The sequence below is a fragment of the Solea solea genome, chromosome 12, assembly GCF_958295425.1.
Source record: "Solea solea chromosome 12, fSolSol10.1, whole genome shotgun sequence".
Taxonomy (NCBI): domain Eukaryota; kingdom Metazoa; phylum Chordata; class Actinopteri; order Pleuronectiformes; family Soleidae; genus Solea; species Solea solea.
This window is the reverse complement of record NC_081145.1, coordinates 19,370,494-19,395,338: the sequence shown is the minus strand read 5'-3', so window position 1 is coordinate 19,395,338 and position 24,845 is coordinate 19,370,494. Positions and strand designations below refer to the sequence as shown.

Genomic DNA, 24,845 nt, shown 5'->3' with positions numbered 1-24,845 from the left:
ATCTACTGTCCTCTAATCAGTCCCATGAAGGTTCAAACTTTAAACACATATTTGACTTAAAAGAGTTTAATATGAACATAAGTGAAACATAACCTGTTGCATCTCAAATGAGCTTATATAACAATTTCAATGTCTTCTGTTATTAAGGAATGGAGACAATGTGAAAGTGTGGAGGGTATTTGTTTTGCAGTTCAAATACTTTAGGAAAACACTTTTGGGGGGATTCTTATTTTGTTTTTAACCAAAAACTTTTTTTTTTTTATAGCACTTGTATCACTGACTCATGTGTGTGGCTATGTCCCTCCTGCAGGTCAGTGAATTACTGGGCACAACAGCCCCCAAGCAGCAGGCTACACTTACTGTGTCCTGCCGCGGGGAGGTGGGCTGGAGCTCCCTGGGACACCAGCAGACCTTAAGGCAGTTCCTGGAGTACAAACTAAACCCTGAGTCTGTTCTCCCCAAGATGGAGGGCGTTACCGAGTTCACAGAGTACATCTCTGAGACCGTTGACGTCCCCTCACCTTTTGACCTTCTGGAGCCACCCACTTCAGGAGGCTTCCTGAAACTGTCCAAACCATGTTGCTACATCTTCCCTGGTGGACGAGGAGACTCTGCTCTCTTTGCTGTGAATGGCTTCAACATCTTAGTGGATGGAGGCTCTGAGCGAAAATCCTGCTTCTGGAAGCTTGTGCGTCACTTGGACCGCATCGACTCAATTCTACTTACGCACATTGGCGCCGACAATCTCCCTGGTATCAATGGGCTTCTTCAGAGGAAGATAGCAGAACAGGATGAGGAGCAGTCTCAGGGCTCCACCAACTACAGTGATTGGATGAAGAACCTGATTTCCCCTGAACTGGGCGTGGTCTTTTTCAATGTACCAGAGAAGCTTCGTATGCCAGAGTCTAATCTCAAAGTAAAACGCAGCATTGAAGAGGCCTCACTAACGCTGCAGTACCTTAGCAAACTCGGAATCAAACCAGAGCCTCTCTCTCGTGTAGTGAGCAACACTATTGAGCCTATTACACTGTTCCACAAAATGGGAGTGGGCAGGTTAGACATGTACATTCTCAACCCGGTCAAAGACAGTAAAGAGATGCAATTTCTAATGCAGAAATGGGCTGGAAACAGCAAGGCCAAAACTGGTATTGTGCTGCCCAATGGGAAAGAAGGAGAAATATCTGTGCCCTATCTGACATCGATTACAGCCTTAGTTGTCTGGCTTCCTGCCAGTCCGACAGAAAAGATTGTCCGAGTTTTGTTTCCTGGAAACGCACCACAAAACAAGATTCTGGAGGGGCTAGAAAAACTAAAGCATCTTGACTTCTTGCGCTACCCTGTAGCCACACAAAAGGACATTGCCTCAGGAGCACCTGCCTCTGTTATAAAACAGACCAAGTTAAAACAAAGAACAGACAGCAAAGAGAGTCTTAAATCCTCTCCAAAAACTACTGCAAAGGTGACAAAGAAAGAACCTGAAGGACAAGAGGATGTGTCAGTTGCCACAGAGGCAAAGAGCGAGTCTGTGAAGGAAAATATTTCAGAGAAAAAAGAGAAAAAGACCACCAAGACGATAAAATCTAAAACTGAAGTTCCAGAAAAGAAAAAACTCTTGAAAGAAAAATCTATTAAAAAGCACTCCAAGGAAAGGGTATCAAAAATCGACGAGAAAAAGGATAAGGAAAAGAAAGAACTCAAGAAGGTGAAGAAAGATGACTCCGCAAAAAAAGACGAGAAGAAAGATGCTAAATCCAAAGAGGACAAGAAGAAGGACACATCCAAACCTGAGCTGAGAAAAATTACAAAGCCTGACCTGAAACCACTCACACCAGAAGTGAGAAAGACATTACATAAAGCTAAAGTGTCGACTAAAGCAAAAACTGGGAAAATTAAAGGCACAAAGGCTGAACCTGCTGAACCCAAACCAGAGGAGCCAAAACCTGAAACAGTTCAACCTGAACCAATACAAAATGGAGCTGTTGATGGAATATCTGTTCTCACCACACCTGAAGACCTCACCAAGGATTTTGAAGAACTGAAAAAAAGTGAGGTTGTGACTGCGTCAGCAGAACCACCAGATAGCAGTGAAGTGCCCTCTGAGCCAGCAGCACTAGAGAAGCAGGAAGCACAAGAAACATCGTCTGAAATTCCAGCTGACACAAAGTCTCCTGAAAAGGAAGCATCAGCCCCACAAGTGGAAGCTGAAGTTGAAGACAAAGAAAAAGACTTGACACAAGAGAGAGAATTAGAAGAGGCCCAGAAATTTGAGGATGAGGGAGCAGCATCTCAGGATGAAGAGGACGAAGAGGAAGAAGAAGTGGCCCCACCTGCCAGAGAGAGAACAGAGGAAGAGGAGGAAGATATGGGGATAGGTGAAGAGGAAGATGAATCAAAATGGAAGGAGATGAAAGAGGATGGGCTTGACAGAAAACACGAGATAGAAGAAATGGAGAAATCCGGAAATCTCTCAGCTAAGGTTGTGACTGAAGAGCAGCTGCCGTTGACTTCATCTAAGGAGGAGCAAGAGGAAGGAGAAGAAGAAGAAGAGGTGGAAGACAAAGCTGAACTTGAAGAGGTGGAAGATTTAGATGTAATAGCAGATGAAGAGATCAAAGTTAAACCTGAAGATTCAGCTGACGAACAAATGGTCACTGAAAGCAAAACTGCTGAAACCGTGAGCACGGCTAGATATGAGGAAGAAGAGGAGGAGGAAGGCTACCTGTCACATGTTGGAGGGGCCACAGCTCCCATAACTTCAGTGGCTCAAGGGGCTGCTGCAGCTGAACCCATCTCCTACATCCAGGATGAAACCATCCCTGGCTACCCAGAGACAGAACAGACCATCTCAGATGAGGAGATTCATGAAGAGGCAGAGGAGAGGATACCACACCTCCAATATGATGTTTGTGCCTATGACATCTCTGTTCCAGATCAGACTGAATCATTTGTGAATATTCATGGCATGAGGGAGATGCAAGCTGCAGCTAGTAGTGAGAAAGGGATAATTCCGGTTGTGCAAGAGCAAGTATCTGTGTTCACAAACATCATGACTGCTCCCTTGGCAGAAGAGGAGCATGTGTCTTCTGCAACGTCCATCACAGAATATGACAAAGTGTCCTCCTTCCCTACCTCTATTGCTGAAGATCAATCTGTGGCATCTGTGGCTGTTCCTCAGGCGGATGAAGCATCCAAAACTGCTGTTCCCCTGTCAAGCTCACCTGATGTTACACAAGGCAAAGAGCAGCCACTCTCTGCAGGAACTCTTTCACCACCTTCTTTAGAGGATGACAAACAAACTAAGTCTCCATCTGATGACTTACAGCTTCCCCTTGGAGGAGTGACGACAGTGGCTCCTGTTGCAGAGGAGGAAGAAGAAGAGGAGGAGGAGGAAGAGGACCAAACTCCAAATGTTGAAATTTCACTTGAAAAACTCCAAGAGGGCTATGCGCCATCGCAAGTATTTCAGAGTCAAGAGAGCGACATTCACCAGCTTGCCGGCTCAGTGTCTCCGGTTTCAAAGTCCATACAAGATACCAAACCAGTCCACCTACCAATTGAAGAGGAAAATATAGATGCAGTTGCACCTAAAGATATTTCCTCTGTTGTGCCTACGAGACCTTTTGGATCAGATTCAGTAACATCAGAGAGTGAGGAGCGTTGCTACAGTCCAGATGATATCACTGTGAAAATGGCCTCCCCTCCACAATCTGGTCCATCAAGTGCAGCTCACTCTCCACTTCGTCAGTCACCCACGGAGGACAAGATGAAGGTCTTCCCTGATTCGGAGTTGCAAAAGCAAGAGGAGCTGCCTCATGTAGTTAAACCAACCGAAGACACAACTCAAAAGAAAGAGGATGAAGCAAAAACTGAGACACAAAAAGAAGCCGACAAAGAGAAAACAGGTCAGCCTGAGTTAGATGTTGTAACACCTTTTGAGAAAACAGACATAAAAGACATTCCAATGATGAAAGAGTCAGACAAAGTAATTTCACCTGTGTCAAAAGATGACAGAACACAGGAAGAAATAATCCCTGTTGTTGCCACATCTTTAGCAGAAGTTCAGCCAGTCGTGTTAGAGAGGGATTCCGTAATTTCATCTGGCCAACTGGATGAAGATGATGGTTTTGGGCTCAAAGACAGAGAATCTCAACTGCCTCTTCCTGGTAAATTTAAAGATGATAATGAAAACAAGAAAGATGATGACGATCACGATGATACATCTGCTATTAAAACCAGCAAAGTGGAACACGAGAAAGAAAAGGATGACACCTTTGATGTCAAACAAATTAAGGATGAGCATGAAGCCAAATCTGTCATCAAAGACGATGTTTCCCCTGTTGAATCAGCTCTGGATGAAAAAGCTGAGAAACGGTCAGTAAAGGATGAAATCCCAGATATTGAAAGTGTCAAAGAAGAGCAACATACAAAGGACACCGTCACTGTTGATATAGCTGTTAAAGATGAACAAAAACACCCTGAAAAAGACCAGACGCCTGAAAGTACTAAAGAAGCAGAGGTTGAAATTGTTTCTCCTGAGGCTGAACAAGCGAAAGATGAGCAGAAACAAAAAGACACAAAAAGAGATGATGAATTTGATGTCAAAACCAAAGATGAGGGAAAGGAGACAGAGTTAAAAAAAGATGATGTGTCTGTTAGTGGTATTTTGAAAACGGATAAAATAGAGACAGAAAAGATTGATTCGTCTGATTTTAGCTCAGTAAAGCCCCAAGAAAAGGATACTGATCAGGTCACTGATATCCAGCCTGTTAAAGACGAGATTAAAGAAGAGGCAAAGGATGATATACCCACTATTTCACCTCCTGAAGAGGAAAAGCTAAAGCACACAGAAACATCTGACATCAAAGTGACTGAAGATGAGAAAGAGAAAGGTGACAACACAGAAATTAAACTCACCACAGAGGAAATTATTGTTAAGGATGGCATGTCTCCAGTTACCATAGAAGCTGAAAAGGGACAAGAGATTTGTAAAGATACTATTTCAAACATCTGCCTCACCAAGGAGGAGGATTTAACAATGAGCAAAGGTGAGAGTCATGCTGCCAAGTCAGTCGCAGAGCAAGAAAAAGAGAAAGAGACAAGTGAAGATGAAACTGTCAAACTTTCTACAGAGCAGGATATATCAGTGAGCAAGGTTGATGTTGTGACCTTGAAACTTACAATAGAAGAAGACAAGAAGGATGACATAAATAAAGATGATACTTCTGCTATTAAACTAAAAGAAGAGGCCAAAGAGGAGGAACAAGATAAAATTACATGTAAGGATGATACATCAGCTGTTGAACCCATAGTTGGAGAGGAAAGTAAAGATGATGCCGGTGACGACATACTTACCAAAACCAAGGAAGAGCCAGGGTTATTATGTCAAGATAGTGGTGATTTTCCTGCTTCACCAATCAAGGTAGAAGCAAAAGAAGTCTGTGAGGATGCTGTCAAACCTGTAATGGAAGGAGAAAAGGGACAAGAAGCAAGTGAGGATAAGGATGACACGTCTGCTGTCAAACTGACTTCAATGGAGGAAGATGTAACAATTTCCACTGTCAAGACATCCGAGGACCAAGCAAGTTCAGGGGTTGACATTTTTTCTGTTAAGCCCACCATGCAGGACGAAAAGGTGAAAGATGTCAGTGTAGACATTTCTGCTGGCAAATCAATAGAAGAAGAAAGGATGAAAGTAGTGGATAAGGAGGAAAGCAGCACTGAAAAGGATAAGGAAATATTTAAGAAAGATTTGTCAGATATTAAACACTCCATGGAGGAAGAAAGCAAAGACTCTGCTGGTGTACAGTCCAAGGATGAGGAGACGAAGGTTGAATTAAAGGAAGTCACATCTGATGTAAGACTCATCAAGGAGGAGGCAAAAGAAACACAGAAAGAAGACGTCTCTGATGCACATGTTCAGGTTCAAGGAGAGCAGAAGGAAAAGGATATTGTTGATACTCCTATAAAATCCTCTACAGATGACAAAGCTGTGGAAAAAACTGACATTGCTGCCGAACAAATAATAGAGGACACTAAAGAACAGGTGGAGGGTGACATTTCTGACCACAAAGCAATTTTGGGAGACCATCAACTAAAAGGAACCGAAATAGATGATATGAAGATTGAGAAAGTAACAGAATCCACAGCTGAGAAGCCCCAGGATGCAAAAGAGAAAGATCCATCTAAAACAGAAACCATCAAGGAGGAAATTAAAGATGCAGACAAAAAGGAAAGTCATGAAACTGAATCCAAAAAACAGGAGACAGAGCTTTCAACATTCAGCACCATGGATGAGGAAAGAGAGAAACATGATTTTCCATTTGAGTCTGAACCAAAGAGGGATGACAAAGAAAAGGTAGACCTCGCTATGGGTCAAATTTTGGAAGGTGAGGAGACTAAAAAGGATATTTGTGACATAAGTGAACAACATGTATGTAAAGAAATATCTGATGCACTTCCTGTCCAGTCAGAAAAAGTCACACTTGCTGCTGTATCAGCAGAAGTGCAACAAGACACATCTGTTTCTCCACATCACATTGAGGAGGAGAAAAACAAACAGGAAAAAGAAGCAAAAATCACTATTTCTCCAGAAGAGAAGATGGAGAAAGAAAAGGATGACACACATGTTGCTGAACTTAGCAAAGAACAGAAAATGGAAAAAGAACAAGAAAAAGAGTATAGTTATGAGACTGAAGATAAAGATGAAAAGACCAAAACAACAGAAGAAGACAAGATGATTAAGGAAGAGTATGTTGGAGACACAAAGACGGATAAGATCACAGAGAAAGTAAAGTATGACTCATCTGATGCGGAGCACACTAAAGAGGAGAAATGGGAAAGAGAGGAATTACAAGAGACAAAAACGGTCAAACAACCTACACAGACAAAAGCAGGGGAAGCATCGGCATCCAAGTCAGATATTAAACCTGCATTTGTGGTTCAGTCCTCCGATGAAGAAAGGGAAGATGAAGAGGAGGAGGAGGAAGAGGACATCTGTATGGGAGGAGCAGGTTCCAGACCTTTGTCAGTGGAGCCAATAAAATCAGACCATCAGACATTCTCCTCTACAGGTGTGCCTTTATCTGAAACAACACTGGAAAGTGTGCAAACTAAACCACTAACATCAGAGCAGGCCACAGTCGTCATTCCTACACTTACAATGCAGAAGCCATCTTTGGATGAAATAGTAAAGGAGTCTGACGAATCCAGAAGTTCACTGAAGTCGGACGAAGCAATTGTAAAAACAGATACTGCTCCTCTTGCCAAACCAGAGCTCTCCTTTGATATCTCCACAAAGGAGGAGATAACTTCTATTCCAAAACAAGATCCAGCTTCTCATATCCCATCTGCTTCAGCAGAACCAGTGTCAGACTCAAATGAGAAAAAGCCTACATTGTCAACATTATCAAGCACAGACAGTCAACCCAGGAGCTGTACACTTTCAAGCACTGAGAGCCAGTCAAGCATGGAGGAAATGCCACAACAAGAGAGGAGTCCTGGAGTTATTGCTTCAGAAAAGACAAAGCCACCTGAGAAACCAGGGAAGGAAGCAGAAAGGGAGATGGAAGGAGAAAGAGAGGCAGCTTCTCCGGGATTTTTACAGCCTTGTTCTTATTTTATGTTAGGCAGAGAGGATCCTGAAGATACTGCGCACACTGATGCAATAAAGTTAGATACTGCCAAAATTGAGAGTGGTGAAAAAATAACGTCAGAGCAGGTGATTGTCAGTGGGAGCCTACCAGATGAGAAGCAAACATTTGGTGCATCCAAGTATGATCCGTATGAAAAGCCCATCCCAAAACATCTCGACTTGGACTCCAGAGAAGAGAGTGAAGTTTCTTTAGGTTTTGATCATGACACAGACATTGATGTTGATGACAACAGAAGAACAAGCCAGGCAGAGGCAGGAGGGGCAATGTTCCTTCTGGATGATCAGTACAAAGAAGAGCCCTTGTCCTTCAGCAGAGTCGACTACAGCCCTGTGTCCCTCACAGAGAGTGAAAGGAGCAGCCACCATAGTCAAAGCACCTCGCCTAGATGCGAAGACAGAGAAAAAGGCCAAGAGGAGGAGAGAGAAAGAGAGGAAAGACCAGATACAACTCATGTTCACAAGAGCTTTTCTTCCATTGACATGCATGACAACAAAATGTCCCAAGCTGCTGAGTCTGATTCTTTTACTTCCAAAGAGGACAAACCTGAGAGATCAGAGAAAGAGAAAGAGGATATGAAGGAAGGTGATGCAGCAGCGCTTCACCCTGGGATGATGAGGGAAGAAATTGCCACCACAGCTGCTCAATCACCAGGCACGACTTCAAGACAAGACATGCCATCTCCACCATGGAGCCAATCAGATCTTGGTGTACAAGCTTCAGCTCCTCCTGTACATTTTGGAGAATTTACAGAGAGAAAAATCTCAGAAAAAGAGAAGGAAAAATTTGCTGAGTCACTAAAAGATTCTGATCATGAAAGAGAATTCTTGTCGTCTGGTCGCCACTCACCTGCAGAAAAAGACATTTTACCTCCCCTGCCGTCCCCTGAACAAAAAATAGAATCATCAGCTGACCTGAACGCTGCCACGGCTGTCACATTTGGAGGACATGAAATAGATGATAATGTCCTTGCCTCTGATAATAGTCAAATCAACAGCTCTGCCACTTGTAGAGCCATGCCAGACTTTCCTGTAGGAAAGGCAAGCCTGATAGATAAAAGGTTACTTGTAGAAGGGGAAGATTTCAGTGTTGACGATGATGATGATGAGGATGATGACGACGAAGAGGAGGAAGAGGAGGAAGAAGAGGAGGAGTTAAGTGATGTAGATATGGAAAAGGGTGCAAGAGAGCAGTCTGAAAAAGAAATATGCAGGCTTAGTCCTGATGATAGTGGCAAGTTGGCAGAGATTGAGGACTCAAATAAGAAATCTCAATTGCCCGAATCAAGCGAACAAACACCCGATGGTGCCTCAGCTTCTAAAATCACAGAGACAGACAAGCAGGACACTGGTAGAAAATCCCAGTCTCCTGACATGAAACCACTCAAAGAAGAGGATAGCACCGGTGATACAGCTACATCCAAACCAAACGTCAGCGAATTAATTCCATCAACAGGTCCCAGTGTTCACAAAGTGGACGAAGTCTCTGTTGCCCCACCTGATACATCAAAACTAAATGAAACAAAGATAGAAGATGACACAGACAAAAAACATTTCCCCCCTGAAACAGCCACAGAGGCCAGGTTGTCATTGACAGAGGATGTAACCTCCCCTGAAGTTACAGAGTCACATAAAGTTGATGAAGAAAAGCTATCTCCATCTGCAACCTTTTTGCAAAAAGAAACTTGCCAATCAAAGCCCACAAGCTGTTTCACAGGCAGCCCTTCACCACCTGATCGTCCAGAGCCCAAGCCTGCATCTAGTCCCTCCCCTCCACTAACAGGAAGCTATGCTGATATCAGGCTGAGTGGATTCAGAGATTATTCTGAGCATTTGTACAGTGAACACAGTGAAGAACTGATGGAAGATAAGAAAGAGACCCCTGTGATCTCAGATGCGTCCCATCTCTCCAAGTTTAGTGATGATAGATATTACACCCAAGGAGGTGTCAAGGAAGAACGTGAACATATCACCCCTGATTTCACTGCAAAACATGAGGAGACTCGGTCATCATCTTGCACATACAGCACATCAACATACTCTGCAACAACATTCTCCTCCACATCATATAGTTACTCATCCTCAGCCTCAACCTCTGGCCCTTTGAGCCAACAGTCTGGAGACCAAGTTGAAACGTTGACAACAGAAACAACGTCTGGCGCACCTCTCGTCAAAGAGGAGTTATCTTTTATGAAACCTTCTACGAGCTCCTGCTTTGGAGGATTTCAGAGAGAGGAGTACATGGAGGTGACAACAAAACCTCCAACAAAAGTGTCTACACTTAGTCAGTTTGGGGAGACGAAGCCATCCTCTCCAGCCCTGTCTACCACTGCCAAGGAGACTGAGGATCAAACACACTCCGCTAAGCCTGAAATTGACACAAAGTTAAGCACTGACAGTTTTTATATGCTAGAAGCGGAGATATCAACATCTGCTACAGCTCCATCTCTACAACAAACTGAGGCTTGCTTTGATGTCTCTCCCCTCCAAAGGGCTGACCCCTCTGACAGGGGGTCCCAAGGATCAGCAGAAGATAAGGAGCAGGATACACTTGAAATGGAGGACAGCACCCTACCATGTCGTATTGAATGTCAAAAAATATCTGAGCAAAAAGAGACTGTTTCATCAAAAACTGAGTCATGTGTGGTAAAAGGTACCGTGTATGCCACTGAGACAACGACTGTCACAATCACCTCTACCACTCTTATGTCTCAATCTGACATGGTGTCGCAAACAAGTCAACAGACAGCCTCATTTACTCCACTAAGTGACAGTGGAGCTAGCAAAACCTCATGTGCCATAACGGACATGCTTAAAACAGAAGAGGGTAAAGAGAAAAGTGACGAAACGTCAGAGGCAAAAGAAGAAAAGACAAATGGAGCAATTGCATTTTTTAGGGAAGACGCTAAGTTGGCAGAAAAAGAAGCGTGTGAAAAGGATCAAAAGACCGAAGACACTGAAGTCAAGCAGAAAACAGAAGAAAAGAAACTAGATGACAAAACACTTCAAGATATTTCAGATAAGAAATCTACAGCTGATCCAGAGATGAGTGAAAAGGCAGAAGTTGACAAGGGAAGAGAGGAAAAAAGTGTGGAGGGGAAAAGTCTACTCCTGGATAAGCAATCAGAGAGATTAGAATTGAGGAGGAAGAGCAGTTTATCCGATTGGGAGCTACTACATAAACCCGATGACTGCCCAAGTGCCCCTCCTCCAGGTTATGGTGATAATGAGGAGAAAGAAGAGGCGATAGAATGGATGGCCAGTGGTCATGGTCCTATGTCCTCTTCAAAACATACCCATCACAAAGAAACATTTAGTGAAGGGAATGTAAGGACTGATCGTCCCTCAGACTTGAACACCGGTGCCACCTCCCATCCAGGTTACTCCTCAAGTGAATATAAACATCACAAAGGAGAACTCTCTCCATCATTCATCAACCCCAGTCCTCATCAGCTCTCCAGTGATGAAGGTGAGGAGGAGCAGGAGGAGGACCACAGTGACCACTTCCCAGAGGGAGATGAGGATGATCAGGAGCAGCACTCTGTGAAAAGGAGGTCGCACAAGGAGAGGCACCACCACACTCAGAGTCACCAAGGAGACACTGGACAGGGGCCACAACCACCTTCTGGGGCAATGTCATCTGGTTTAGCTGTGACCTTAGCTGGAGAGGAGACACCTCCAACATCAGTGAGTGAGTCTTTGCCATCAGAGTCAGACTCTGATGTCCCTCCAGAAACTGAGGAGTGTCCATCCATAACAGCTGAAGGGAACCTGGACTCAGATGAAGATGCTGAACATCTGCCAGTGGACAAATTATCTGCGGGTGGAGCTGGAGGTGGCCGCCATCCGCCATCACCAAGATCATCTCAAAGGACTCACGATCCCCTCCCTACTCCAATGAAGGACCCACTTCCTCATCCTCCCCACCCAGATGTGTGCATGGTAGATCCAGAGGCTCTTCTCAATGACCACAGCAGCACAGAAAAACTTCTCAAAAAGGAGCACAAGACCACCAAGGGCCTCAGGAAGAGCAAACCCAAGTCAGCCTCTCCCGCTCGCAAGGGAGAAGTCAGGAAGAGGTCCTCTACACCAGTGAAGCAAACTAAGGATTCTGCCTCACCACGATCAGCCTCACTCAAGAGGAAGGACACAGAGAGAAGCTCCAGGCTGATCAAGATGTCTGAGAGTCAGGGCTCCAGGAGTGAGATCCTTAATCCAGGGAAAGGCTTGGTCAACGGTGTGAAGAGCAGTTCAGGTGAGGAAACACAGTGAACTATTAACATACCTTCAAGTTGTTTTCTTTGCCTCCAAAACCAGTACAAAAATCAGTACAAGTTGTAATACTATGCTGTAATATTATTTTCTAATCTTGTTCATCTCCAGCGAACAACTCACAAAAAACAAGTCAGGCCGTGCCCCCTGGACCCCCTGTCTACGTGGACCTAGCCTACGTGCCCAACCACTGCAGTGCCAAGAATGTGGACCAGGAATTCTTTAAGAGAGTCCGGGCTGCGTACTATGTTGTGAGCGGGAACGAGCCAGGTGGTGGAGAGCCCAGCCGTGGAGTCCTGGACGCCCTGCTGGAGGGCAAATCTCAGTGGGGCTCCAACTTACAGGTGTTTATTTAACCACTGTCTCTATCTGTGCATTTATCATGTTCTCATCATAAGTAATCACACGCTAGCAGCAGTATGATTACTGTTTACATGTCAGTGCAGTGATTCTCAAACACAGATGAGTTATGGGGGATTTTTTTTGGGATCCCTAAAAAAATTTGCTTTTAGTGAAGATGTATTCATACATGTTTTAAATAACATGCATGAAATTACATTTTCAAACTAAGTTTTCCAATTCCAAATGATATTAGGTAGCTTCCAGATATGGCTGTAAATGTTTAGCTGCAGTACTACATTATGCAAAAATTTGCTTTTGTCACAATTTATATCATGATTTGGGTCATACTAGTTTGCCATCTTTAAAAAGTGGGTCCCGTGTAGAAAGTTTGAGAAGAACTGGGCTAGAGCATATGGTGTGCTGGGACCCTTAGTGGCCACTTTATCACAGCACATCTCTGTCTGTTGTTACTTTGATTGTGAGTACGTTTGAGTGTAGATTCATTAAAAATAAATTCCTAAAGAAAATTGCACACAATCCCATCTCATAATTTTAGATGAGGACATGGAATTGTTTAACCTGACACAGCCAGACTAGCTGCAACTCTCAGTTTTCTTCATGCTAAGCTAAGCCAAGCTAAACTCACCAGCTACTGCTCCAGGTAAACAAAGTATGTCCTGTACTGTCTTCAGTCCTCTTTAAGCTAATGGATATTTTCCAAAAATGCCAAGGCACCTTCCTTTAAGGCTTTCTCCTGAATCTAGTGTGCTTTCTGGTATTTCAAATTGTTTTCCCCCCTCATTACCGCAGGTGACTCTGATCCCGACCCATGACACGGAGGTGACGCGGGAGTGGTACCAGCAGACCCACGAGAGGCAGCAGGACCTGAACATCATGGTTCTGGCCTCCAGCAGCACTGTGGTCATGCAGGACGAGTCTTTCCCTGCCTGCAAGATTGAGTTCTAAGCTTCATGAGCCCACCACCTGCGTTCCCCACACCCCACACCCACCCCCATTAGCTGCTTACAAAGGGAAATGGAGCGAGAGCAAACAGCACGTTCTGCTTCTTCAGCGCTTCTTCATCCTGTGCTACTCACAAAACAACATTTGCTGCAGCCCTCAGTACTAAATTATGTTAAATGAAATCAAATCTCAGTGTTTAAGCTTTTTGTGACAGTAAGGTAATCAAGATACTTTACATCCTTTTTTTTTTTTTTAAGGTTTGCTTTCTTCAGCCAGTTAAATGCCTGCCCTAACATGCTCTGGATAGAAACACTAACAAAAAATCAAACTCAGTCACACCTGACAGCTTCCTTTGCTTGATATCATACAGACAAATCCCACGGCTCTTGCACTTTGGCACAATTCAAAATTTGAAATACTCCCAAGTGGCAAATTTCTCATTCAAAAGGCCAAACTTGTGGCAACAAATGAATTCACATGAATTCTTGTTGAACGCTCCAAAAAAACTATCTCTCCAGCATCTCCAGCAATCAATAGTTTCTTCAGATTCCGATGCGCAGAACTCATCCTTTGCAAATCACACTAACATTAGTGTTTGGACTCACTCAATAGTGACATAAAGTGATGTTGAATACAAAAACAGAAAACACAACAAAAAAAAATAAACTAAAAATAATCCTTGTCATTTGTGGTGAAGTTTTAGGAGGTTGCCTGAAGTTTCCACTCTTTGAAATCTTTCTTCTCGGCTTTCACAGTTTTTGCTGGTGCATGATGCTTGTGTTTTAGCTTGGACTCTTTCACAGAGAAATGCGTAGGGTTACTCTTTAATTTAGCCAGCTTTCAAGTGTGGAATGCAGTATAGTGTAGATAGGTCACTACACTGTTTCGGCCGTCGATGCTCCAGTGAATTCAATAGGCGGCAGGCAAAAGGACAATGTCTTTACACCAGTCATATCTCTGCTGGACGTGATCTTTCTTCTCTGTCACGGTCTTTGTTAGTTATATGTGATCCAGTATTCATATACACGTGTCTGTATCAATTCAGAGGTTTTTTTCTTTTGTGATGATGAAAGCAAACGATGACTCTGAGGTGATCCTGTATTTGCGAAAGGTTTCATCAATACTTCTACTGTCATTTCCTCCTGTTCACCCACATTTTGTCGTCTCCATCGATTTCAGAAAGGGACACAAGAAGTAGTAACTTGTGGCAAATGTAGCAAAGAAAGTTTGTCTGTTCATCCCCGTTCGGAGGGGAATGATATGCCAGTACATGCAGTAGTTTACTGCGCACATTTGGGGTGTTTTCAGGACAATTAAATGTGATAAATGTGTTACAAGAGGCTTCGTTCATGTGCCTTTAGCTTGTGGCAAAACACTTCAGAGACATTTCAAAGCAGACAAATCAAGTACATAAACCAACGATCCACACCCAGGACACTGAAGACGTTTGGACACTCGCTGTTGTCCGAACCGATGAAACAATTTCAAAGCTGTCAAATCCAACTAGTGTCACTCTTGTAAACTTCCAAACAAATATGAATGTCTTCACCGAACAGGAGAGCACTTTTCCGAGGTAGGAGTTCAGAAGTGAAATGTCTGCTTCTAGTTGAAGCACAGAGAGTTAGTGTCGCAGCTGAAAACAACTCCTCACTGTAATATAACATAGCGAACGAGACGCTCCTCGAAAACTTGAGGGACAATATATTTAATATGAAGCGATGATCTAATATTAATCCCAGAGTAATATTTATAGAATGAGCATGAATGTGATGATTATGATTGCACCGGGCGCAGTTATGAAGAAGGAATGTGTTCTAAGTGGTTATATGTGTGTGTGAGAGACTATACGATACACACGGTGTGTAGCTGTTTTTATTGCGCTTACAGCATGGTTCCGTTTCTGTTGGTTCCAGGTTATGTGGCGAGTGGGTTCTTCAGTGGGTTCAGTGTGAAAGGTCTTTCTGCTTGTTCACAGGCGGACTCCAGAGTAACTTATAGACACTCACTTTAAATTTACCTGAGGCCAAGTTTTCGCAAGAACGATTATAATTTTCTTACACATTTTTGCTGAGAAGCAGGTGGACCTTTTTTTGTTTTGTTTTGTATTTGTAGACAGATTTGAGGCTCGAGGACAGGTCAGACAGGGTCAGACAGGGTCAGACAGGGTCAGACAGGGCAGGTTTGAAATCCCATGTTTGAATCCAGCATTTTCCGATGTTACCAACTAAAATTAGGGAGGCTCCTCTGCTCGCACAGTTCAACTTCTCCCAGTTCTTGATTTAAAGAACCTCCTTCAGAAGGCTAAAACATCTTGTTTACTCATGTTAGCTGGGACCAGTGCCAATTTGTTTAGCTGACTTTTTACCGCATCATGCTGCTGCTCTGCTCGGCCAACCTTTCCTTGCAAATCAATACTGGCCCATTATGCACTGTGTATGCCTTGATATGCAGCTCAATATTTATTTTATAGGCAAATATAGCTTCTTCTTCTTCTTTTTTTGAATCCCATTGTATATTGAATGTTTGTACATTAAAGTACACACGCCCTACTCTGGAAGGAGTTGATTAATTAAAGACCTGTACAATTTCAAAATGGTTCCCGCATTTCACTTTACAACTAAATTTTATAAGAACCGATCAAGCAAAAAGGCCTTCTCACCTCGTCTGCAATGCTGTATGGAAATGTATCCAAACCAGGAAGAAGCCTTTTAATGTATGGATCTGACATTGTGGATGCTCGGACTTAGTAGTTTTGTCTTTCGGTGATGTTTTTAAGTTGGCAGATTCCAAATACCCAGTCTTGAGATGCTGAAGGCATTAGCAGAACGCTGTGATTCACTCAACACTGAACTGTATGACTATACAGAAGCTGAATGCACTATAAAGGAGATCTATTTTTCTGAATGTAGAGTTGGTACTATTTAATGAATGCTGCTGGATCAAAACAATAGAGGAAAAAAAATGAATAAAAACAAAGAAAAAAACATTTACACTAGCACAGACAGAAACACACTTTAACAGAGATGCCATAACAGGAACACACGAAAAAATAAAACTGCAGCTGAAACCGTTTCCTTTTCCTGAATATGACTTGAAACACATGCAAACTCAAAAAAAAAAAAAAAAACATCAATAAAATTAAACAAATCTTTCGTGTACACTTAATGTACTGTACACGGCGTTCTGGAAAGTACACACGCAAACTAAATAAACAACTATCCATCCTGTGAAACATGTTCATTTTAAGCAGATTTTAGTGACAGTAAGGTTAACATCGCTTACCGATAAACACGCAACGCTGACAAGATATGGAAAGAAAAAAAAGTGCATCCTTCACTTCGATTTCATCCTCCATATCTGCATTAAAACTGAAGCATCATTTGATCACAATATGGTGTCATCTCTCCATCTAATCTCTGCATGTGATTTATTTAGTTATAATCCTGAATGTAATTGTTTAACATGGAAATAATAATAAAACATATAATGCTATTTTAAAGAGGTATATTTGAGGAAAAAAAAAAAGCTACTTGTCTTAACTGGTACTGTAATGACCTACATTAATATAATACTGGGCTGTGCTTTCATTGTTTGCCCTATTAACATGTTGTTAAGAAGACGCTGTATTGGTAGTTCTGTTTTATTCTCAACACTCTCTGTTTTTTGCATTGTATTAATCTTAGTTAATGTTTTTCTTTCTCGGTGCAATATTCAATATCTCTCTGTCTCTCTCTCTCTTAAACTAGAACTACTGCAGATTCATTGTAAAAGGGAAACAGCCTGGTGATCATCAATTAAAGTACATTTAAATCTAGAAGTGTGTGTGTGTCGTGGATATTGTGATGACTCTCTTTATATAGATCATTGTGTTACATAAATAATGTTACATAAAAAACCCAATACAAGAAAACTATCACAAAAAACACATCAGTTGTGGTAATTTTGCATAAACATAAATATTGATAACTTAAAATGTTACTGTTATTTGGCAAATAACAAACTGAAGTCATATTTTTATACCCAAATTTGAGCCGTCACTAAAATGAACTTCTGTATTCATGAATGCAAGTAAATAACTATCATTTCCCTGCTCAAACACACCGGATTCAAATAAATGGCTCGTTATCAGGGTTCTGCAGTGATTAGGCAAACATTTGAATCAGGTGTGTTGGAGCAGGGAAACATCTAAAACATGCAGGGCAGGCGGTCTCCAGGACCAGGACTGAAAAACCCTGGGATAAGTCACATATCACAGTGATGGACCATCACAGACCAACATTACATTCTTGAACCACACTTTGTGACCCTCACTCCGGCTACCTTCAATAAATGTGGGGACTGGGATTAATATGACTGTTGTGGAAATAATAGACACCCAGAAGAAAGATGTGTTTAACTCACCTCAACCATAGAGCAATCAACAGTGTATAATTACTGATGACAGTGTTCTCAAAACAGTGTCAATTCTCAGAGGAGGTGGTTGTCCATATACACACATACATATATATATATATATATATATATACACATACATATGTACATATATATATATATAGATATACATCTACATATCTATCTATCTATCTATCTATATATATATATACACATCTACATATCTATCTATCTATCTATATATATATATACACACATATATACATATACATATACATATATACGTATATATATCTATATATATATAAAACATATACATATATATAAATATATATATACATATATTCATTAATTTTAGGGGAATATTGCAAAAAGAAATTGTCATCTTCCTGATGAAGAGGACAAAAGATGACACCAACATTTGTGGAAACATGTCATTGACAAAACAGGGCGATAACATAATCTTTCTCATCTTCCATCTGCAACATGGTCGGGGAAACAACCTGTGAATGGTTTATAAGATCTTCTACTAGTCCATAAACATGACATGATGAAGTAGTAAAATGAACAAAAAATAAAAGCCTTTTCAAAGAGATTTCTGAAATGTGGTTTATAATGAAATGTAGCCAAGACGACTTGAAAATCAAACCTTTCCTTAGACTGAGGGAATAATGAAGAAAAGATTTCCTGTCTTTTCATCTCTAATGTGCTATTACTTCTCATCCCCATAGACACAGCTCATTCACTTATTGGAAAAAATGACACAGTGTCAATTTATTATAGTGCAAAACACAATTTATTTAATAAGTTGAACGTGGTGATTTGAATTACAGATGGTAACAGGTACGCAGCACAAAAACGTTGGTATAAAAATATTCTCTAAAAAATATTGTTGGTTTGGTTGAGAGGCAAAAACATTGCTTGTAAAAAAAAAACACAAAAAAACTGAGTTTGTTTTGAGTGTATGAAATGAAATATTGGCTTCAGTATTGGAGACGACAGGCTTGAGAGGTGGATACACTGTAGCACCGCTTAGTTTCCACCCTGCACTTGTCCAAACAACCTTCATTTCCTCTCTCAAGTTTACAATAATCACAGCGGACAGAAAGAGAACGACAAAGTAATCTTTTTCAAGAGGAAAACTAAACCTTTGGGCGACAGAAATGAAACCTGAAACCGTACGACACACTGCGTTAACTTAAGCCAGTGATGAATGACTCCTAATTTATCTTTGTCTGCGATTTTTTGTTGTTGCTCATCTGAAATTAAGTTGTCACACTCCAGCCTGAGCCTGCCTCTGCTGTTTGCACTTGCAGGAAGAGAAGGAGTAAATGTGAAAATGTGGCTTTTAGTTCACTTATGTGGACAGAGCCCTACACTCTTACACCCAGTGTGAGTCTCTGGTGAGGCCAGACAACATACATTGTTGCTCAGCTGCAGCAAAACAACTCCCCATCCTTCCACAGTTACCATGGTGACACACTGAGACTTTAGAGGAAGGGTTTTTTTAGAATGTACTGGAGGTTTATCTGGGCACCTTCCTGCCTTCCTGTCAGGATTTGATAGAGACTAAATGAGGGTAATTCTCTCGTCAGCATAACTAGTAGTTTCTCTCCTTTGCCTCCCACTCCTCTCTGTGCATTTACATTTCTATTCTCACCAGTTTACTGAGTTTCGACTTCCTGCGTTTGAAAATACACATGTGAAGAAACTGAGATGAGAGGAAGCCTCAGTGAATTGTACGGCAGACGGATAACGACGTAGCCTGTAGTTTATATTTCCATTTATCCCCCACTTGTATCTCCCTGAATAGACTGTGAGTAACACAAACAAACCAGAAACAAGTTAAGAGGTTTTGCAGCCGGTTCATACGGGAATAGACTTTTTTAGCAATTCACATTTTATTTGTTTAAATTTTACATTTATGATGTTCAATTAAACCACAGAGGTATCTGATAATTGATAATGGTTGCATTCTCTTTTAGTCAATACCCACATTAATTGCTTTGTGCACATTGGGATTTGCTGTGGGATGTGGTTGTGTTCCATTTGGCTGTGTTGGCATTTGGTTGTGCTGCGGTTAATTGCATCACACTGTCTGTATGCTGTGCATGTGTAACATGTAGAAAGTTACCCCAAAAAAACATGTTTCAATTTTCTCTTTGCCTCTAAACTAATTGCACTGGCATTTTTTTCCCCACTCCAATTAACACTGAACTACAACACTTATGTCATTCTACCTTTGTGAGAATCAATGTAACCACTAGACATTTTTGATGACACTAAAAGGAATGTTTTAGGGTTAAGGCATGTGTGTGTCTGTGTGTGTATAGATATACAGTATATCTATATATACACAGAGAGAGAGAGAGTAAATTAATAGAGATTTTGTGTTAACTGTAGTAAACAAAGCATGTGAAAAACACCATCCAGACATAATGAATGACATCAGCTTTTGGCTTGCAGTGAGTCAGCAGTCTCAGTCTCTCTCTCTCTCTCTCTCTCTCTCTCTTTCTCTCAGTATCCAGTGTTACTCAGGAGGAGTGTATACCATCTGAGGGCGGCGCCATGGCAACGCATGGAAGCAATATTAGGAGGCATGAGTCATCACTATTCTTTAAACCAGTGTGAAGAGGAGAGGGTGATGAGGAAGAGAAGGAGAGGAGAAAAGGAGGAGGAGAGGGAAGAGAAAAGAAAATGGAGAGGGGTACGAAAATGTGCCAGGTAAAAATAGTAAGAAGAGAAAACTGGTGCGAGGACAAAAATGAGATTGAAGAGGGTAGATTTAAAAAAAAAAAGGAGAGGACACAAAAAAGGAGAGAAAATAGAAGAAACATGGAGAGAGGTAACAAATGAGGTGAAGAGACAGATGAGTGGAGAAGAGAGGGTTAAATGGAATGAGATAAAATGGAGGGAACAAGAGAGGTTAGGAAATATGGGGGAGATTAAAAAAAAGAAAGAGTTACAGAGAGCAGGATAAGGAAAAAGGATTGATGAGAAAGGAGGAGAATGAAACACAAGGGAGGAAAAACAGAAGTAAACAAACATAGAGAGGGTGAGAGGGTGTTGGCAGTGACAAGAAGCTTTGTTTATGGAGCAATAACAGACTTGTGTCTGGACCTTGGGCCATTAACTGCGCACACACACACGCACACACACACACGCACACACGCATGCACGCACGCATGCACGCACGCACACACAGAGTTGTTCTTTATAACACATTGAACAGTTTTCACAGTTAACCCCGCCCCGGACATCACATCACCACGTGAACCTCGAGTAATGGAAAACACAAACAAATGTCGACTTTGTTCTCCAGCAGCTAAACTCATCACAGAACACACACATTCCTCTTTGGCTGGCTTTAAATATCACATTAAATAAGCACATAAATACACAAGTAAAATTAACTACATCAACCCCATGTACATAACATGAATAAATCCTATAATGCTCCAAAATTCAATAACGTCTAAAATATACAGATATGCTTGTTCTCCAGCAGGTATGTTTTGGGGAGTTTCCAGGTTAACTTGTTTGAAAATAAGCAGGGAATCATTTTATTTCTCTTGCCCTGTGGTTTTACAGACAACACAGAGTGAAACTAAAGCTCACTGTTAAAAAAGAAAAACTGCAAGTTGTTGCTTTATGATGGAGCTTTAACTCGACAAGTTTTTGGTCAAAGTAGTAAAATACTAGAAATCTAGAATGTTAACACATTTAAATCAACAGATTTGATTTGAAGCTACGTTCAGTCACAGTGGTAAAAAAAAAAATTGCATTTTTAGACTTGTAGTTTGGCTTCAACGTGTCATCTGATTAAACATTGAAACGTACAGGTGATTTGGCATGGACTGCATGTTGACAAAACAGTGAGAGAATTCAGCATAGAGTGAAAGAAATCAAGAAATCTGCAGTATTCAGGCAGCAAATGTATACTCTTACCCTAAAGAAGTGGTTTCTCCCTCTAACCCTGGAATAAATCTATAATTTCTTGAATTCTGATTTGATTTGTAAACACTCCCACAAAATAATTAAAAAATAAGTTATACGAATACAGCAGGAAACCTACAGTGTGTAGAACACAACTCTGGCTTAAAGATTTCTCTCACAAGTTGTTTAAAAAGCACAGTTAAATACACACTTGAGATTAATCAGACTTTTGAAATTAACAACCGGTAAAATCATGCGTGTGTCAGATTCCTGAGGGAGGATGTTTGTTATATTATAATCTCTACTTTGGCGCTGCACCATCTCCTTTGGTTAGTTGCATTTGTGACAATTTCAAAACAATCGGAGTTAACGGTTTAAAGACAGATCTAGCAAATGGGATATAAATACATTCGATCCTGTTTCTTTAAGGTTGACAAAAACTGTCCTGCATAAATTAAAATTTCAGAATCTGAAAGTGTCTGAAATATAAGCGGTCAGTTTTGCATTTTGATTCTTGTCCAAATTTTAAAAATGAGATGCATCAGTGAGAGGTGACTGCACATTTTCCCTCATTTCCATTGTGCTTACCCAAGCGTCCTAGTATCTGGCTACATGACATCATATTTTCAGATATATGAGTGGTATTAATGTACTTTTCCAACTTAAATGTATTTTTCAGAGGGTTTTTTACACTTTGGCTTTGACATTTGAAGCTGAAATGGCCTTTGGCTTCAACAGCCTGTTTCTTTCTCTCGCCCTGCTATGACTGGCTGCATGTACTGTTGTAAGGCAACAGAGTGAAGAAAATAGTCCGCGGTCACTTTGTGGATTTCCAAATTGTAACATACGACAGCTGACAGCTCGGCCGTCGAATGCATTTTAGCCAAATGTCAGCAGGTATAGTATGAAATAAGGCAGCTGGTGTTTGATCGGTTCTATAAAACAGATTTTGGTTTTTAATGTGGGCAGCATCCGGACTAAATGAAAGGCACAGCTGTGGTGACTGTTAGCTTGATGTTCAGTTCATGTTGTCAGAGCAGGTTTATGAATATGTAGAAACACTGAAGAGGAACACGGAGGTGATGAGTGGTTTTAAACTTGGGGAAGGTTCAGTGTTGTCAGGGTGCATCAGGTGAGTCCATGTTCCCTGATAAAGTGGTAATATTTACAGTCTGGCTCTTTGTATTACCTAAGGCAATGTGGTCCCACTCCAGAAAGTAGCAATTCCCTCGTCTTTTTCTCGTGAGCTTCTCGGACAGAGGAAATTATGGCGCATGTAGAGAACCAGACATTCAGAGAGGTGCTTGTGTTTTCCTCCATCTCCTACTCACTGAAGCTGAAGTTCATGCCGGAGCTATCTGTGACCGGAGAAGAGGGGCCCGCACTGGACACAGCACTAGAGGGGATGCTGCCATCTTTAAAAAAAACCAACAAGAACAAATTCAGTCATGGTCAGAACCCAAATGTAGGCACAAAACCTACAATTGAAAAACAATAAAAACTTAACTTGCTGAATTGATAATGGGTTGTGTTACTGAATGTGTATGGCTTTAGCTCCAACCTTCCGGTTGGCCATATTTAAGAAATCAGTTTTGGTTTAATTTGTTTAATGGAGCCACATATCAATAATCTGACTAGAAAACAACAACAACAGAAAACTAGGATCCCTCACAGTACAAGTTAAATTTGCTTTTTCTCTCTATTTATTAGTCAAGAATCGAGTGTGGACATTTTCAGTGACAGTCTGGGATTGCTGAGTGACACATTGTAGCCGCCCGCACTCAGCTCTAACTTCCAGCATCCTGTCTGTTTACCGTGTGATGAACAAGGCTAAATGAGTTCTCAGCAGGCACAGCAGCCCACATTAGAGCTGATAACCAATCACACAGCTGGGAATCCGCTCAGAGTGAGCCAGATTGAAATAAAATATGTCGGCAGAGCAGATGGGTAAAAAAATGTGAAGGCAAATTTTTCAAACAAAACAAGGTGAAAGGATAAATGAATTCCCTCAGTATTCAGGGAAATAAAAGGGAAAAAAGTGACTGAGGAAAGACGGAAAGGAAGAAATTAAAAGGGTTAAAAAAAACAACTAAAAAAAACGATGTGCTACCACTGAGTTTGTACTTTTAATGAAATGAGCTTGGTGTTATGTGCCGAGTGAAATTTTATGTATGGAATGAGTGGAGACTTGTCAGCAACTACAATTGATATTTTTTTGAACTAAAATAAATAACCAACTTAGTAATAAATAAAGGAAAACAGCTGCCAGCTACAGTCTTAGTTCTGGGCTCGGGTAATGGACATTTGCCTTTGAGCTGATGAGGAAGCGAGATGTGACCTTTCTGTTACCAGTGGGTCATCGTAGATAACTGAATGTCTGCTACCTTCAACATGACGGTCACAGTCAATGTGATCTATTCATCTCCATCAAGGTTTTGCTGAGCTTGCACAGTCATTTGCACTCACTCATCTCCACACATGGGGGCTGCCCGGTGCTGCCCGGTGCTGCTGAGAAGCAAAAGCTTTGTTCAAGTCAGCATCTGAAACTGTCAGCTGCTGAGCTGAGTGGTAGCACGTTATAATGAAAATGTGTTAAATAGACCTCTGGGATTGTTTTATTTGATTTTTTGCAATAATTGCTGTAATGCAAATTGGAACTGACCTAACATTAAATAAATTCAAGGGTATTTTTTTTTCTTTTAAAACAAGTCAGTGACATGAGGAATTTGATCTCTGAGGGCCGGGTAATACCTGACTCTACCGGTCCACTAGAGTCTGTGTGACATAAATTTAGTCATCTGCCAATTTTCATAATTGGTCCACATGATGGAACAATTATGTGTGCACCTCCAGTTTAATCCCCCATGGATCATACGTGCCAACTGAGCACGCTCCTGGTAGCACATCACTTTCCAATCCAGTTGGTGGCGCAATATTATTTTGGTCAAAACAGACTCCAAAGGGTGATTTCCCGGTGAGACATTGCCACTACTAGTTGGAACGTGAGTTTACATGAGTGGAACAATAGACTGATGTGGAGTCATATATATATAACCTTGAAATGCAGTTGAGCCATTTGAGGTCATTCAAAAGTAAAGATTTTAGTTTTGTAAATAGATCTCAAATGGTCATAAAATATTTAGTTTATTTTAAATACATTTTTTTACAGATGTTCATGTGGATGGAGTGTTATTGAACATTTGTAGATAATTTATGGAGGGATTTCTTTGTAACCTAATCATGCAAAGACCTAATTTGCAGTTCAAATGTATTTTTTTTTGTGTTGTAATTT

At 41.3% G+C, this 24,845-nt stretch overlaps 2 protein-coding genes across 11 annotated transcripts in view; one reads left to right on the top strand and one right to left on the bottom strand.

Annotated features, from left to right (window-relative positions):
* Positions 1–17,042, top strand: part of LOC131469552 (microtubule-associated protein 1B-like) — a 68,154-nt gene extending 51,112 nt beyond the window's left edge. The window contains exons 5-7 of the mRNA XM_058644613.1: positions 311–11,903; positions 12,032–12,264; positions 13,073–17,042. Of these exons, the coding sequence (XP_058500596.1) occupies positions 311–11,903; positions 12,032–12,264; positions 13,073–13,228 (11,982 nt within the window). The 3' untranslated portion in view covers positions 13,229–17,042. The remainder of the gene's footprint in view (positions 1–310; positions 11,904–12,031; positions 12,265–13,072) is intronic.
* Positions 17,043–21,258: 4,216 nt separating this feature from the next.
* Positions 21,259–24,845, bottom strand: part of ppip5k1b (diphosphoinositol pentakisphosphate kinase 1b) — a 36,355-nt gene continuing 32,768 nt past the window's right edge. For all 10 annotated transcript variants that reach the window (XM_058644481.1, XM_058644487.1, XM_058644488.1 and 7 more), the window contains one exon: positions 21,259–22,968. In XM_058644481.1, coding sequence (XP_058500464.1) covers positions 22,877–22,968 — 92 coding nt within the window. In that variant the 3' untranslated portion in view covers positions 21,259–22,876. The remainder of the gene's footprint in view (positions 22,969–24,845) is intronic.